We start from the raw sequence: 15,545 nt of genomic DNA, 5'->3' as shown, positions 1-15,545 counted from the left end.
AGGCCGACCCTACCTAGGCCTCACTGGTTATTATAGGAACTTCATAGAGAACTATGAGACCCTAGCTTCTCCTTTGAATGTGGTCTCCTCACCCAAATTCCCCAAGAAGGTCAGGTGGAATGAGGAGTGCACTCAAGCATTTGAAGGACTTAAGAAAGCTCTTTGTCAAACTCCAGTCTTAAGAGCTCCTCACTACAGCCAAACCTTCATTGTGCAAACAGATGCTTCCAATACAGGTATAGGTGCAGTTCTCAGTCAGCTGCATGCAAAGGGTTTGGAACATGCCATCTGCTCCATCAGCAGAAAGCTGAAGGAACTTGAAGGTGGGCTACCATAGAACGTGAGTGTTTTGCCATTGTGTGGTCTCTAAAGAAGTTTAGACCATACTTGTATGGATTGACTTTTGTGATTCAGACACACCACCAACCCTTGAGATGGTTAATGCAGATGGGAAATCCTAAATTGTTAAGATGGTCAATCAGCCTACAGGGGTTTGATTTTACCATTGAACACAGCTCGGGCTGAAATCACGAAAATGCTGATGGTCTCCAGAATGCATGAGCGACTGGAGTAATTAGATTCATCCATGAGTGGATGAAATCCTCCTGTCCCTTAGTCTGGGGGGACGAGTGTTAGGGAGAATTCTCAAAAATGTGCTAATGCCCTCCACCTTAGAGACCCCCAGCAACTTTGCTGGATTTGGAGGACTTGATTTTTTACCTGGAAAGAGTGTGACCCTTTTTTTTTCTCCACTCTCATGTATTTTGATGTGTTTTACTTGTGTGTTCTTTGATTATGGAGTTTTAGACAACTCCATAGGCATCATTTTTTCGGTTGCGTCACACATCAACCTCAGTGCAGTGACACAGGGAAGCTTTACAGGCTCTCCCAAGGCAAATACCATCTCTGGGATAAACTACTGTTTCCCAGAGAAAGTTAAATTAACTTTACTAGTCTTTTTAAATTCCTCGACCCAGCACACCCTGTCCTACAACAGAGTGCTGGAGGGGTTACCTAGTTTCCACTGGGTCTAGAAACTCATATAGCAGTCAAATGTTACCCTTTCCTTTTCAAATGTCTGGTGACAGTGGTTTTACAACAAACTACCGTGATTTTACCCGACCGTGAACACTGGTAGCGTTAAATCAATGGGAGCCATGTTTTTCAAGATGGCGTCTGAGCCCCCTTTGTTAAAACAAGTCCCGGTCTTCTTTTGTCGCCATTTCTTTGTGGGAAGGTCCTTCTCAAGTATTTTTCTGCACACCAAACCAGGTTTGGTCTCTTTGTTCATTTCGCCTTTGGTGGGCTTCTGGAGTGAAACCCGCCTCTGGCTCCATGGGGTAGACAGGAAGTGTGGGAGGTGCCCGAAACTCCGTGTGTTTGGTCTCCTAGGATACCCCAATGCACTCTGTGATGATTGGCCGGCTGACTGTCCGACAAGGACAGCCACCCTGCTGGGTGAGTGGCAGCTAGGCTGGAATGAATGGGAGAGAACTGAATAAAAGGCAAGTCTTTTGGCTTGGAAGGCAGAGTTGACCACTGTACGAAGGAACTGAAGACCAGCTTGATGAGGATGCCTGCTGCAACTCCTGGACCATTGGTTTGCCCAGTGAAGCCCTGCTGCAGTGCCTACTTGCAAAGTTCCAATCGACAGAGAAGCCCCTGCAAGGGCGACTTCTCCCTTTGAGTTGGTGGGACCAATCAACTCTAAAGTAAGCCACCTGGACACTCCTCTCAAAGCTGTTTGTATTTCCTCAGTGTTGCTGCAGGAAACCGTAGAACCAGGGAGAGGGACACCAGTCTGTGTTACTTTTAAGCTGACCTAAAGCATTTGGAAGATCTTATTGACTCCCACGACGTCGGACTGACCGAGCCTGACACCCCTCAGCCGAGTGCGGGACCTCAGAAGCAAGAACAGTCCACCTTGACAGCCAGGACCAGCGTTGTTACCAGTTCGGTAGCTGAAACGCGAAACAGCCACTGAAATTGAAGTTTGCCGGTTGCAAGCTTCTGGCTGTCCCAGTGCAGTGTAGAAGTCCTCCGACGTCCTCCCTCTCGTCCCCATGACTGAGGCCCAGGAACAGCGAGATCTGCAGGAACTGCCAGGAACAGAAGTCATCAGCTGATTAATTTGCTTCTTTGTAAGGTACTGTAAAACAAGACTGAAAGAACTTACCTCTCACGGTGAAAGTGCTTGAAACTTTTGCAACTCGCAGGCCTAATCAGCTTGTGACCCCACATAGGATTCTTCTTTTTTACAAACTACTTCTGAGAACTTGTGCAGAGACTTTTTCGTTTACTTTCCAGAACCGCTTTATCCTATCCAAGACTTTAGCCCATTGACTTTGGCCTATCCTATTGAAGTGAATTGAATTGACTCTTCTGGTGAACTCAAAGTATTTGCACTGTCAAAGAATAATTGTAGTTTTTTATGTTCTGATAATCTTTGCCTTTTACTCCTCTTGAAAAGTATTCTGAATGCCAACAGTAAGAGATCAATGTCCCCCGCACCCTTGTTACTAAAGTCACCTGTGGGTGTAGGTTGGGTCTGTGGGGCATCCCAAAAGGGTCTTGTCTCATTCAGAAACTGAGTGTACAGTATTGAAGCATATTTATGTTACTATGTGATTGCCTTCTATTGAATGTTTTATAACTGACTGATAAATAAATTAATGTGTTTATTCAAGAAACCTTGAGTGTAAGAGTTTATTTGAACACCTGTGATTGTAGACCTCCGTGTAACATCATTACTGCTCACATTCCCCTCTTGAGATAAACGTGGCTGCTCCACACGCTACCAAAACTGTGTAGGACAGGCTTATAGCAAAGGTTGGTTTTCTTACACCTGTAGTCCTATTTGTGTGTAGTGGTCCCAGAGGGTACTGCATACAAACGTTGTCTAACAGTCCAGTGGTCGACTCTGCCTTTCAACCCAAAAAGCCTCGCCTTTTATGCAACTTACTCCCATTCATTCTAGCCTAGCTGTCAGTCACCCAGTAGGGTGGCTGTCCTTGCTGGACTGCCAGCTGGCCAATCACCTAAGAGTGCATTCCTGTCTCCTATGAGACTAAGCACAGGGACTTTCGGGCACCTCCCTCACTTCCTGCCCCCCTACCAGACATACTGGAGCCAGAGGCGGGTTTCACTCGTGAAGCCAGCCAAAGACAAAACAAACAAAGGGCTCAAACCTGGTTTGGCGCGCAGAGTAAATCTCGAGAAGGACCTAAACAACAAGAAATTGTGAAAAAAAACGACCAGGGCCATTTTGACAAAAATGGCACCCATGAGTGCTTCACTGCTGCTGCGAACGCAGCCCGCGGTAAAAACCCATCACGGTAATAAAAAGTAACTACTGCCACCAGCTATTCATTGTGTAAAGGGTAACATAAAAATGTTTACATGAAAAGTTAGACAAAGGGGCTACTAAGTAACCCCTTTAGCACACTATTGTAAGCAAGGGTGTGCTGGGTCTTGAAAGTTACAATGTAAGTAAAGTCAATTTCACTTTACTGCTCTTCGAAACAGTAGTTCATCCAAGAGTAAGATGTCTAAACCTTGGTAAATCTAAAAGACTTGCACTAAAGATGCTGTGTGACACAATGCAAAATGATGCATATGGAGTTTGTCCAACTCCAAAAACCACAAGAAACACAGAGTTTAAATCACAGAAAAAATACATGAGTGGGAAAAATGTCTCGCTCTCTCCAGGTTAAAAATTAAAAAGTTCTAGAGTCCAGCAACAGTGCTGGCGGTCTCTAAGGTAGAGAGGAATTGGCACATTTCGGAGAATTCTCCCTAACCGCTTTTGTTGCAAATGTCCCTCTGGACGCCATCTGCAAGGCTGCATGGAGCTCCATCCATACTTTCACACAGCATTGTTGCTTTGACACACATTGACAGGTGTGACAAGCGGTCCCTAAAACATCTCTTTTCTGCTGTACCTTCTAACTTCCCACCTCCTTCTCCAGATACTGCTCGCTAATGTATGCAGAGCATGTGATCTAAGCAGATCCACAATCTCCGGAAAGGAATACATCAGTCACCGTAATCATATTTCTGGTGTTTGTATCTGCTTAGATTCGCACGCACCCACCCTACTGGAGTAGAAGGCACATAGATGTTTTCTGGTTTCTCACTGTTTCTGCTTTATCACTTCTGTACTTGCGCTACACTTCATGCATCCTCATGTCAGAAACAAACAATCTGAGGGACCTCGACGGCTGAATGACCATGGGTACAGTACATGTTACACTAGGGATAGTATTACTGAACACGCCCTGTCGATTTCCGTTTTCGAGTTTTGAAAACACATCTTGTAATACTCTGCAACTTCCACTAGATGTCGGACTATGCAAAGCATGTGAATCTGAGCAAATACAAGCACCGGAAATACAATTACGGTGAGTAATGTATCCCATACAAACACAACACAATGCTTTAAAGTACACAGACCAAAGCATAAACCTTGTTTAGAAAACTAACAGTATTTCTAGGCACGTCAGACCTTATCAAACCCATTTAGTATAGGACACACCTATTCATGGGGAGTAAAACCAGAAGTTACTTTCTAATTACGTTCAGTAATACAATGGTAGTAGACCCTGGCAGTTGTGCAGTGTCACTCTGTTTAGAAATCACTTAGTAAACCAACCTGAAAGTATACTTTCTGACTAGTGGAGCACCAGTTCAAGGAACAGTTCAAACCTATAACCACATTCAGGATAACACAGTTATACTATGTTATGTGAGTAAGACCTTTTGGCGTTATATACAGTTACAGTTGCTTTTCTGCTCAGTGGAACACAGACTAAGATAAGCAAGAACTCTCTATAATAATTTAGGATTGCACCAGGCAGAACAAGGTCAGTTTTACCTACAGAACACTTTTTAAGAATGGCACACAGCTATTCTAGGCAGGTAACACCTAGTGCTGTAATATACTATTACAGTTGCTTCTCAGGTCAGTGGAACACAGACTACGCTAAGCAATAACTCTTTAACTTATTTTAGGATGGTGCACAGCTATTCAAGGTACGTAAAACCCATATACTTTTTAAAGGAGCTACCAGCAACTTAAAGGTAGGTATAAACCTAAGACTGTTTTAGAATCTGTATAATAAAGAACTGGGAAAGCAAAACGCAGTTGGTGAACTTGCACACTAATACTCTGAAAGAAATAGTGAAGTGAAGCCAACAGCATTACTTTTAGGAAGAGGCACAACCAATTCACAGGCGAGTAAAATAACCTTGCATATACCTTTCAGAATGGCACAACACACAAGGCAAGTAAGAACTTTGATAACTGCTCACTTGAGAGTTAGTTACCAACCAACTCTTTTAAAAGTAAGTAACTTTTAAACACTTGTTATACTTTTCAAGGTAGAATCCTTTTGTTATCCAGTTCTTCCCTTGTCTATTACATGAGTTCTCCCCGACCTTTCCCAGAGGGAGAAACTGTAACGCAGACCAGCCAGAGCTTCAGAATAGTATGGGGTTATGTCCCTGGCCTTGGGTGGCTGTCTCCCACATGGGGCAAACATCCCCAAGTGCAGCGGCTGTCCAAGGGAGCCCCGGCAGGGTCCTCATCCGTTACCCAGGGGAAATTCTGTAATGTAGCCCAGCCAGAGCTCCAAGATGGTTGTGGGTGATATCTCTGGCCTTGGGCGGCTGTCCCCTCATGTGGGTTGACCGTCCACAAGCCCAGCGGCTGTTCCACAGAGCCTCGACATGGTCCCCGTCCATTCCCAGAGGGATAAGCTGTAACACAACCCAGCCAGAGCTCCAGGGTGGTAGTGGGGGATGTCTCAGGCCTTCGGCACTCTATGTGGGTCGACCATCCCCAAGCCCAGCCTGGATCTCTGGCTTGGCTGTGTTACAGCTTTTCCCTCCAGGGAAGAATGGGGACCTTGCCGGGGCTCGCTGAACTGCTGCTGTACTGGGGGGAGGGGTGGCATGTTCGACCCACATGGGAAACGGGTGCCCAAGGCCGGAGACATCACCTCCGACCATCCTAGAATCCTGGCTGGCCTGCGTTACAGCTTTTCTCTCTGGGAAAGGACTGGGACCCTGCAGGGGCACCCTGGAACCGCTGCTAGGCTTGTGGACGGTCAACCCACATGAGGGACATTACCCATGACCATCCTGGAGCTCAGGCTGGGCTGCATTACAGAAATTCCCTTGGGGAACGAATGGGGTCCCTGCTGGGGCTCCCAGGGACAGCCTCAGCACTTGGTGGGGGGGGAGGTAGTGGTCACCCGATATGGGAGACATGCCGGCGATCGAGGGAGGCACCTACCTTCCATTTCACCGCCGCAGCCAGAAATAGCTGCGGCGGTGAAATTTAAAGTGTCAGGTCAGCACGCATTATGCACGCTGACGTGAAACTGAAGGAAATCCAACCCTTGGGCCACGAGGAGGATCATTGCTTTGCATCAATCGCACAAACTATAGTGCTAAAAAGGACGAGGTATCTCGTCGTCCGCACTGCAAACGTAGTGCTGAGGACAAGATACCTCGTCCTTAGCTCTTACGGGGTTAAAGAGATATGGAGGAAAGCAAGACTTCATAGAATAAATTTAAATAAAAAGAACAGAGTTCCAGAAGTCAAGAATCAAATAAGTATGCATGAGGGGGAAAAAGGCTCCCCTCATTCAGGAGAGAAAGAAAAAGTTCCAGAAGTTCAGCAAAGACGGCTGGGGGTGTCACTAGGAGAGGGGATTAAGAATACAACTGATATATCTCCCTAACACATACCCTTTACTTTTTGTTGTCTGGTGTGTAGGGTACCATTGGTTGTCTCTATTTCATGAAGTGAACATATAATGATTTGATATTGTTTGCCATTGACATTCTATGTTACATATTTAGTATACGACGGTTTGTGTTTTTTTTTTTTTTTAATTGCCAATTTTTTAGCTCACGTTCTCAAATCTTAAATAAGGCCTAGCATCCTTAATGCTCTTAGGAGAACCAGTGTTTAAAAAAAAAAGTTAAGAAATCCCTGCGGTGCACACATTGGATCAATGGAAGTGGCTAAGTGAGGGTAAATCTGGAGACATTTGGGCAGGGAAGTGGGATAGTAAATCAGCCAGTATAGTCCGAATGGCTCTTAAATTCTTTATACATTTATAACAGTAAATATTGTTTTCTCTTTTTCTGCCGTACAGGTGGTCGATATGTTAAGATCTGGGACATGCTAAGGGGAGGTCAATTGCTAGTTTCACTGCGGAATCATCATAAAACTGTAACCAGTCTGTGCCTAAGCAGTTCAGGGCATAGGTTGCTGTCTGGCTCACTGGATAGGTGAGTATTCTTAATGTATTCCTTCATTCCATGTATTACAGTTCTTCTTTTTACGAAACAGCAATTGCTTTTGCATGTTTAGAACAAACAATAGAACTGGCTAGACATTTGATTTCTTTTTTCTCTCCATCACTGGTTTTTAAAAACCTCAAAATCAATACAAAGCATACTTTTTTTCTAATTGTACGAGTCGGTTTGGCTTACCAGGTGGAATGTCAGCTTTATCTGTGAAAATTGATTTCTGCAACTGTTGGGAATGTATTTCCTCGTTTCTGCTTTACAGCCTCATTCTGTGAGACCCCCAGCATATTTGCTGGCTGATTTGGTTGTGCTGCCCCTTTTTGGCATTTTAACCTGGCTGCCAAAGTAGTGGATCCCTGACCCCCAATTTACCTTTTGTGTAGTGTTAAAATGGATTTCTAAAATCAGTCCTGGGGGTGGATTTTGGGAGGCCATCCTATTGCGGTGAAAGCCAGAGCCATTAAAATCTAGCCAAATTCAATGAAGGTAGGTTGCAGAGCGGTAAGTCTTAGACATACGAGGGAGTGTCAGAGAGTGGTCTAGGGCTATGATGAGTCCACACAGAAGAACACCAATAATTTCAGTTAGACAAGTAAGTACACAAATAAACAATGATGTATTAGGCCTTTAAAATACACACTAAGCAAAGGAAACCTCTAGGTAAATATTGTCACACACTTGCTATACAATGGATATACAGATTCACCGTTAGGAGAAGATGGAAAGCATTTGATTGAATAACCAGTGTACGACAGGTAAGTAATCGGATGCGGAATCACAGAGTAACCATGAAACGGTTCTCTAACACTTAGTAAATCCAGCCCTGTGATTTTGTGGCGCCTTATGCCCTAAAGTCACCAGTTCCAAAGTTATACTTGTCAGGTAGGTTTACTATGTGATAGTGATGCCAGTGGTCATGATTAAATGTTCAAAAAGATCAAGAAAGGTCAGATAAGTAACTCACTCAATCAATCCTGATACACTAAGGTAGGCCTAGGAAGGTATCATTGACCCAATCACCACCAACTGTTAGGACAGTTTTTCTGAAGTCCAACTATCTTAGGAAGGATAGAGGGCTGCAGAATCAGTACAAAGCAATTGTAATAAAAATGGTCCACAGAAACACAAACACTATATAGTGTAAAAAAAAAAAATAAAATGGTTTAACTACAAGTAGACCCAGATAAATCTTGGGGGAAATAAGTACCATCGCAGATCATATAAAAACATTATAGAAAAACACAATACTATGCTTGAAGGTACACAGACCAAAGCATAAAACATTATTTGGGACACCTAACAAGAGTTCTAGGGATGTCGGACCAATAGTTACATTTTAGGTTACTTTCAGTAATATAAGAGTAGTAGACCCTAGCGGTTGTACCGTGACGCTCGGCAAGAAATCACTTGGTAAACCAACTGCACAGTATACTTTTTGTGAATAATCGAACATTTATTCTAGGTACAGTAAAAACCTATAACTTCTTTTCAGATAACAGTTCTACTCAAGGTAAGTAAACCCTTTTGTGTAATCTTCAATTACAGTTGCTTTTCAGTACACAAACTAAGGAAAGCAATAATAGTTGTCATTCGTCTATACCAAGTCATTATAAGAGGGTCCTTTTCAGATCTGCCGTCAGCCATATACGGAATGAGTCATAGTTAGCTGACATCATCTCCTCCAAGTCCCTAGTCACTTGAATGCCCAGGTACCTTAAGCCCTTGTCATCAACTCTCATTCCCTGGTATCACTTCTTGGAATCGAGCATGGGCTGTGCTTAAGAATCGGCATAATGAATGATTTCCCTTCGTTAATTTTTAGCCCAGAGAGGCTGCCATATTCTGTAATCTGCGTCATGAGCGCTGGAAGTGAATGCTGGACATTGGTGAGATATCCCAGTATGTCATCCGCAAAAGGCGATAGCGTGCACTCTATCTCCCCAGTGCCTATGTGTAACGCTCACCTGATTCCCGTAGAGGCACCGGTCTTGACTGGGCGTATACCGGATCTTCAAAGGTGATGTGTAACACACGGCTGGCTCTTTGGGCTGGACCTCTGTGCACTGTATGTCTGACTCAAAGGGTAAGATGTCTGCAGATAGAAAATATGGGATTAATGAACTGGGTTATTGAATGTCTCTCTCTGCTTCCCTTTCTCTTCTCCTGTAGAACCCCAAAGGTTAACGCTCTCACCTTAGGTAAGTGAACGCCGTGCTCTCCATCTGCCTCGGGGCAGGGTGCTGTAACCAGTTTCTTCACTGGATAAGGGGAGCAGGCCTCTTGACTTCAGAGGACTGCTGTCCGTCGTTTACTGCACGAACGGTAAGTTTCGAGTAATTCTAATGTTTTTAAAGTCTTTAGTAATGATGTCTCTTGTTTTGCAGGGTTCCGGCGATGGCGGATGACGGGCTGAAGTGAGTTGAAGATGGAGCCCGTGTGATGAATAGAAGCGCCTGGAAGCACGTAAGTAAGCGCTTGTTGCCTGCTTCACGATGCGCTCTAACTGTCTTTTTATTTTGCAGGTACAAGTTCGGAGCGGCTGCAGGGTGCCGGAATACCCACTGGGTTAGATGTGGAAAGGAGTAATGACACGTGAGTATTAAAGTTCCCCAATGTCTTTAAACGCACCTTGTTTTGTCTTTCAGATGCGGGATGCAGCGCCGAAGGCCTCCGGAGCGTGCGAAGAGTTGGTAAGCTTTTGTCTTTCAGATGCCGGAATGCAGTGTGAAGACCTCCGGAGCGCACGAAGAGTAGGTAAGCCTTTGTCTTTCAGATGCCGGAATGCAGCGCGAGGCGTTGGTGACAGCCGATGGACCAGGTAAGTGAAGAGCTGTCACTGAAGATCGTAATGCTAACCTGTTCTTTCTTGTCTTTATAGGTGTTGCTGAAGACTGGATTCAGGATGGTAAGCCCTTTTCCTTAGGCCCAGGATCAGATGCAGAAGACACGATGAGCGTTCTGCTGCAGAGGATGCAGAATAACGAAAAGCAAGATTCATCCATCGGGTGTGGTTTAAATAGCCTCCTGTAGTGCTTAGGTGTCTCCTTCCACAGCCACGCCTAGGTAAGAAAAGAGTTCCTGCTTTCCAGAAGAGTTCCAGTGTTCTGAACCTAGGGAGTGGCTCCTGCCCCACCCAAAAGGAAAAGTAGTTCCAAACAGAAGAGGATCAGAGGCTCAACTGGCAGGCAAGTAAGCAGCATGGTCTGCTGCAGGTAAGTCCACCCAAGCATTATGAGCCTGGCGCTTCCAGCGCTGGGACTGGGCATATTTATGAGCCTGGTGCCACTGGCGCCAGGACTGGGTCCAAAAGGTCCCAATTGGGACTGGTTGGCACTCGGAACCTGGGTTATGGATCTGCTTCCAAGGGAGTTGGGAAAACCCTGACCTTTTGGAAGCAGAGATCATGACACTATGCCCCTAATCAGCCCATTAGAACGGATCGCAATCGCCAGTGGCTCCATCGTTAAGGAGTAAAATAGCAGGGATAAAAGCACACCTGTCTTCTTCCTCTGGTCAGCGTGAAAATCAGAGTCCCCCATTAACACTGACTCTAGCTCTAGGTTTATTATAGAGCTCAGCTACCCATCTCAGGAAGTTCGGTCCGAACCCCATCCTCTACAGGACCTTCAGCATGAAGGGCCATTCCACTCAGTTGAAAGCCTTCTTGGAGTCGAGCGATACCAGACGGGTGTCCAGGTCACCCTCCTGTGCACCATGAATCAAATTTATATAATCTTTTGAATATTGTCTGAGCCCTGTCTCCTTCTGATGAAGCCCACCTGGTCTCTATACCAATTTTGGCATTTTCCCCTCTACCTTCCCCTCTTTCGGGATGGCTATTATTGTTTGCAACAACATCGTCGAGGGAAGGGGTTCCCCCTGCAGACATGCGTTGTACACCTTCACTAAGCATGGGGCCAAGAGGGACCTGAACAGCTTATAGAACTTAATGGTGAACCAATCTTCCCCCGGGGCTGTCCCTGCCTTCATACCCTTAATAGCCATTAAGACTTCCTCCACACACATGGGGCATTCAAGTTTCTCCATTCCATCCTGGGAGAGCCCCGGAATGGGTAGACCCCTCAAAGCATTTATGTTTGACTCCTCTCCCTTCCATTCCGACTCATAGAGGTTGCTATAGTACTTAGTGAAATCTTTCCCAATGCCCCTGGGGTCGAAAACAGTCCCACCTTCCTCCTGCCCTTATAGCCCCATCATTCTCTGCTTCCTCTCTTCCCTCAATCTCCAACCAGAATCTTGTCCACTTTATCCCCCTTCTCATGGTATATCTGTTTCAGGGACAGGAGCTTATTTTCCGTGTCTTATATCCTAATGGCCTTCAACTGTGTTTTATAGCGTCGGCGCTCCTTTGATTCTGGCGGAGAGATATAGTTTTGCTGCACCCCCTCCTGGCTGTATATGCGCTATCTTATGCCGTAGTTTGCTCATCTTCCTTTCCCTCTCTTTTTTTCTTTTTGGAGCCTATCCTAATCAGTACCCCCCGGATCGTTGCCTTGAAGCCCTCCCACACAGATTGGATTCTCACTTCCCCTGTATCATTATGAGAAAAATATTCTTTGATTTCCGCGAGCAGCTCCTGTTGTACCTCCCTATCTTTTAGTTGGAAATCGTTACATCGCCAGCTCCCCCCCCCCTCCCCCCAAATCACCTCCCCACCCCATGTTGAGCGAGCCCACAACCATATCTTGATCAGACCATGGAATTGGAGTGATCTGAGACTCCAAAACCTGCGCTTTCAGGGTTTCATCCACCAGGATCGGGTCAATGCGAGAGAATGAATTGTGGGCGGTCGATTAGAAAGTGAACGGCCTATCCCCTTCCGTGGGGGCTGTAAGGGAGTCAACCGGGCCCAAAACCTCATTTATTTGGCCAAGACATTCCAACACCCCTGCCCTCACTACCAGCCCCTCCCCAATCCTCCTGCAATCCTCCTCCGGGTCTAGTTCCATATTGAAGTCCCTGCCAACCATCAACTGACACTCCGCAAACTCAATCAGTTTGTCCGGGACCCCTTCCTAAATGTCACCTTGAGCCACATTTGGAGCGTAGACTGAAAGCAGTGTGAGGGGGCTGTTACGCCACAAACCCTTTAAGAACACGTATCTCCCAGTGGTATCAGTGAGAACCGACTCCACAACAAAACAGGATCGCCACCCCCTGCCGTTTCTTCACATCAGAGGCCATGATCACTTTTCCCACCCCCTGGGATCGCAGTCAGGGCTCTTTGCCCCAATGCCAACGCGTTTCCTAAATCCACATCAAGTCTAACTTTGCCCGCTTAAATTCATGGAGCACCATCGATCTCTTATTTGGCGAGTTGAGGCCTTGCATATTGAGGGAGCCGACTCTCATCTCACCCGATCCAGACATTGCTCCACCGTTGGACCACCACACAACATCCCCCTCCCCCGAGACATTTCCCTCGATGGGCTTCCGTCTCCGGAGCCCATGAAACCTTTACCAAACCATGCAACCTTGCACACTGAACTTTGTAAAAAACACCCAACTCCTCCTTCCCCTTCGCCCCCATGCCTCCCCCCTCGGCATTGAACCCCGCCCAGATCCGTCACCCTAGACTGAATCAATCACCAGTGGACCTCCTGTAGCCAGGACCCGCTATAACTCGAGCACTTTTCCCTGAGCCGCGCCCATCTCCAGATACCTCCAGTCACCTTCCACCCCTACTCGGCACACCTCTCTTCCTCCTCTGACATTCTGCCCCATAGGCCCCACCACTCATTCCTTACAAAGCAGAAAACTCCCAGGGATACCTTTCCCCAGTAAACTCATCTGTTTCCCCTTCCCCCTGGGGGAGTATTGAGTTTTCTGAATTTCCGAGACTTAGGCATCTTCCGTCTGTCCTTCAGTTGGTCACTGCTGCATGCTCCTTCCGTCACTTGGCCTGGGCCCCTTGGGAGGGGCCGAGTGTCCCCCATGAGTTCAGTGATCACCCTTTGAATGTCATCTTCCGTTATCAGTCTGTAAGAGTAGCCCTCGTGTTCAAAGGATATTGAAAAGGGAAAGACCCATCGGTATCTCACTCCCTTGTCAATGAGCCATTTCGTCAGGGGGCTGCATTGCTTCCTTCTAGCCAACGTAAAGGCTGACAGTCCCTGGTGGATAGCCACCTTTGCAGACCCATAAGTGACTGGACCCGCCTTCCTCGCCTTTTCAAGTATCTTCACCTTTTCAGGGAAGTAGTGTTACCTCGCCAACACAGTTCTATGTCCCCCCGCTCGGTGTGCTGTGACTATCGTGGGCTTGTCGATCGCATCTGAACCGAACAGGATTCTCAGTACCTACATGATTGACCTCTTCATATCCCCCTCGGTTTCTCCCTCTTTCTGGGAACCCGAAAAAACATAGGTTGTTTCTTGGTTCCCCGTTTTCAAAGTCGTACATTTTTAATTTCACTTCGGTCTCCCCCCTTTCCAGTTCCGAGAGCCTCATGTCCATCTGTGTTTCCAGCGTGTCAAGTGACGTTGTTCTCCAGGCTGTTAACCCTCATCGATGGAGTCCATTCTCTTGTCTTTATTATCTAGTCTGAGGCCCAGTGCTGAGCATATCCCCCTGATTTCCTCCAACAGGGCGGCTATGTCCTTCTTGGTAGACAGAGTCCTCCTCCATGACTCTGGCCTGGGTGGGCTGGGTCTGGGGTGCACCGGCTTCGGGGGTTTGAAATTGGAACCTCTCCAGGGCGATTTTCCAGCGCATTTAGCTCCAGGCTCCCTGTGCTCTCAGTAGCCTCCTCAGCAGCCTGTCAGCAATGCTCTTTTACGATGCGTTAATCTGTTTTGGTGATGGACTTTTCTACTCCCGGCCCACGCACAACACCCCTCGTTCGGGCGGGCAGGACTAGACCTTGCTCTTCTTTCTGTATTTGCCCCCCCCCCTGCTATTGCGCAGAGGCTCTGTGGTTCTCCCTCGGGTGTCCTTGTTGTGGCAGCTTCACCCCCTTGCTATCCCCTGGCAGACTCCTGCGCCAGACCTTAGGTGGGCACACGCCCATCTTCCATCTGAGGGGGGCCTCACCTCTCCATCTGTGTCCTGCGCCAATCCCACCTGTCCCTGGGGTAGTCTTTCTTTTTAGTGATTTGCAGGGCCGGCTGCTCCCAATTTGCCTTTAGTTCAGTGGGGCCTTGATGGCTGCCCCAGGTCTCAATCTCCCCTGGGCCCTATTCACAGTGCTCAGCCGTGGCCCCTCACCTCTCCTTGTACTCCTCCTCTTTCCCTGCTTACCGGTCTTCTATCTCCTGGGGTGCAGTGCCTAGGGGGGGTTCTTTAGTCCCACCTCACCTCGGGTCTCACGGCGCACTCTCCAGTCCTTCCGGCCTACCAGGGTGGTGTCCTCTCCTTACTTCGCTGCCTTACTCCTCGCAGGGCCCTGGTGGCGTCTCCCAGCACCCTATGTCCTTTTAACTCGCTCTAGTCTCTTCTCGTGTTGTCCCTGTCTCCTCTGGGCCGGGAGCAGTGCCTCCTCCCCTTCCAGATGGCACTGTGCTTGGGCTCTCACTGCGATCAGTACACACCTGCTTCCTGGATCTGGGGCGCCCCTCCAGCTCTGGTCCCTGTTAATACGGTGCTCCTCTTGGTCACCTCAACAGTGGGGTCCCCCGGATCTCCTCTGGGGGCTCCCTCGTACCCCGCTCCTCCTTCTACTATTGGGCCTCCTGACACTGCCCTGCCGGGGGGGCCGCCAGCTCCGGCCCTCTGCGCTTCTTGCCCTGAGGAGTAGGGGAACAGACAGGGTGGGCACCGTGCGGTGGGCACTCTTCCCACTTCTCCTTCTCTCCGCCTGGGGGCTCTCCCCATCACAGTGTCCCAACTGGCTTCTGTGTATACTCCTTTCCTGGGAATACTTGGCCTCACCCTCCTGTCTGCTCCATCATTAGGTATGTAGCCTTCTGCCCCGAATGCCTCTGCCCTCTGTTATAGTTCCTCCTATGTGGGGGGAGGGGGACTTTCCCTGGCAGTCACATGCCCCAGGCTTAAACCCGGGGCCCCCCCCCTCACCTAGTTGCTCCCCTGCACGGGCTACACGTGGCCTTCCACCTCAGAACACTGGAGCACAATAGCCCTGCTGCGTGGGCCGACACTCTCCGCCCCCTGCCACTAGGCGTCCCAGCCTCCACCAATGTCTGTCCCGTGCCGGAGAGGGCCTTTCACTATGCCCTGTATAGTCGGGGACTTCCTCAGCCTCT

At 47.7% G+C, this 15,545-nt stretch overlaps 1 protein-coding gene across 1 annotated transcript in view; it reads left to right on the top strand.

The window, feature by feature from the left end:
* The window catches only part of UTP15 (UTP15 small subunit processome component), a 440,177-nt gene that overhangs the window by 174,024 nt on the left and 250,608 nt on the right, over nt 1–15,545 (top strand). Inside the window, exon 7 of the mRNA XM_069627496.1 lies at nt 7,167–7,302. Within this exon, the coding sequence (XP_069483597.1) occupies nt 7,167–7,302 (136 nt within the window). The remainder of the gene's footprint in view (nt 1–7,166; nt 7,303–15,545) is intronic.

This window comes from Ambystoma mexicanum, chromosome 6p (assembly GCF_040938575.1).
Source record: "Ambystoma mexicanum isolate Mex_15411 chromosome 6p, UKY_AmexF1_1, whole genome shotgun sequence".
NCBI lineage: Eukaryota > Metazoa > Chordata > Amphibia > Caudata > Ambystomatidae > Ambystoma > Ambystoma mexicanum.
Note: the sequence above shows the minus strand (reverse complement) of the source record. Positions and strands in the feature narration are given on the sequence as shown.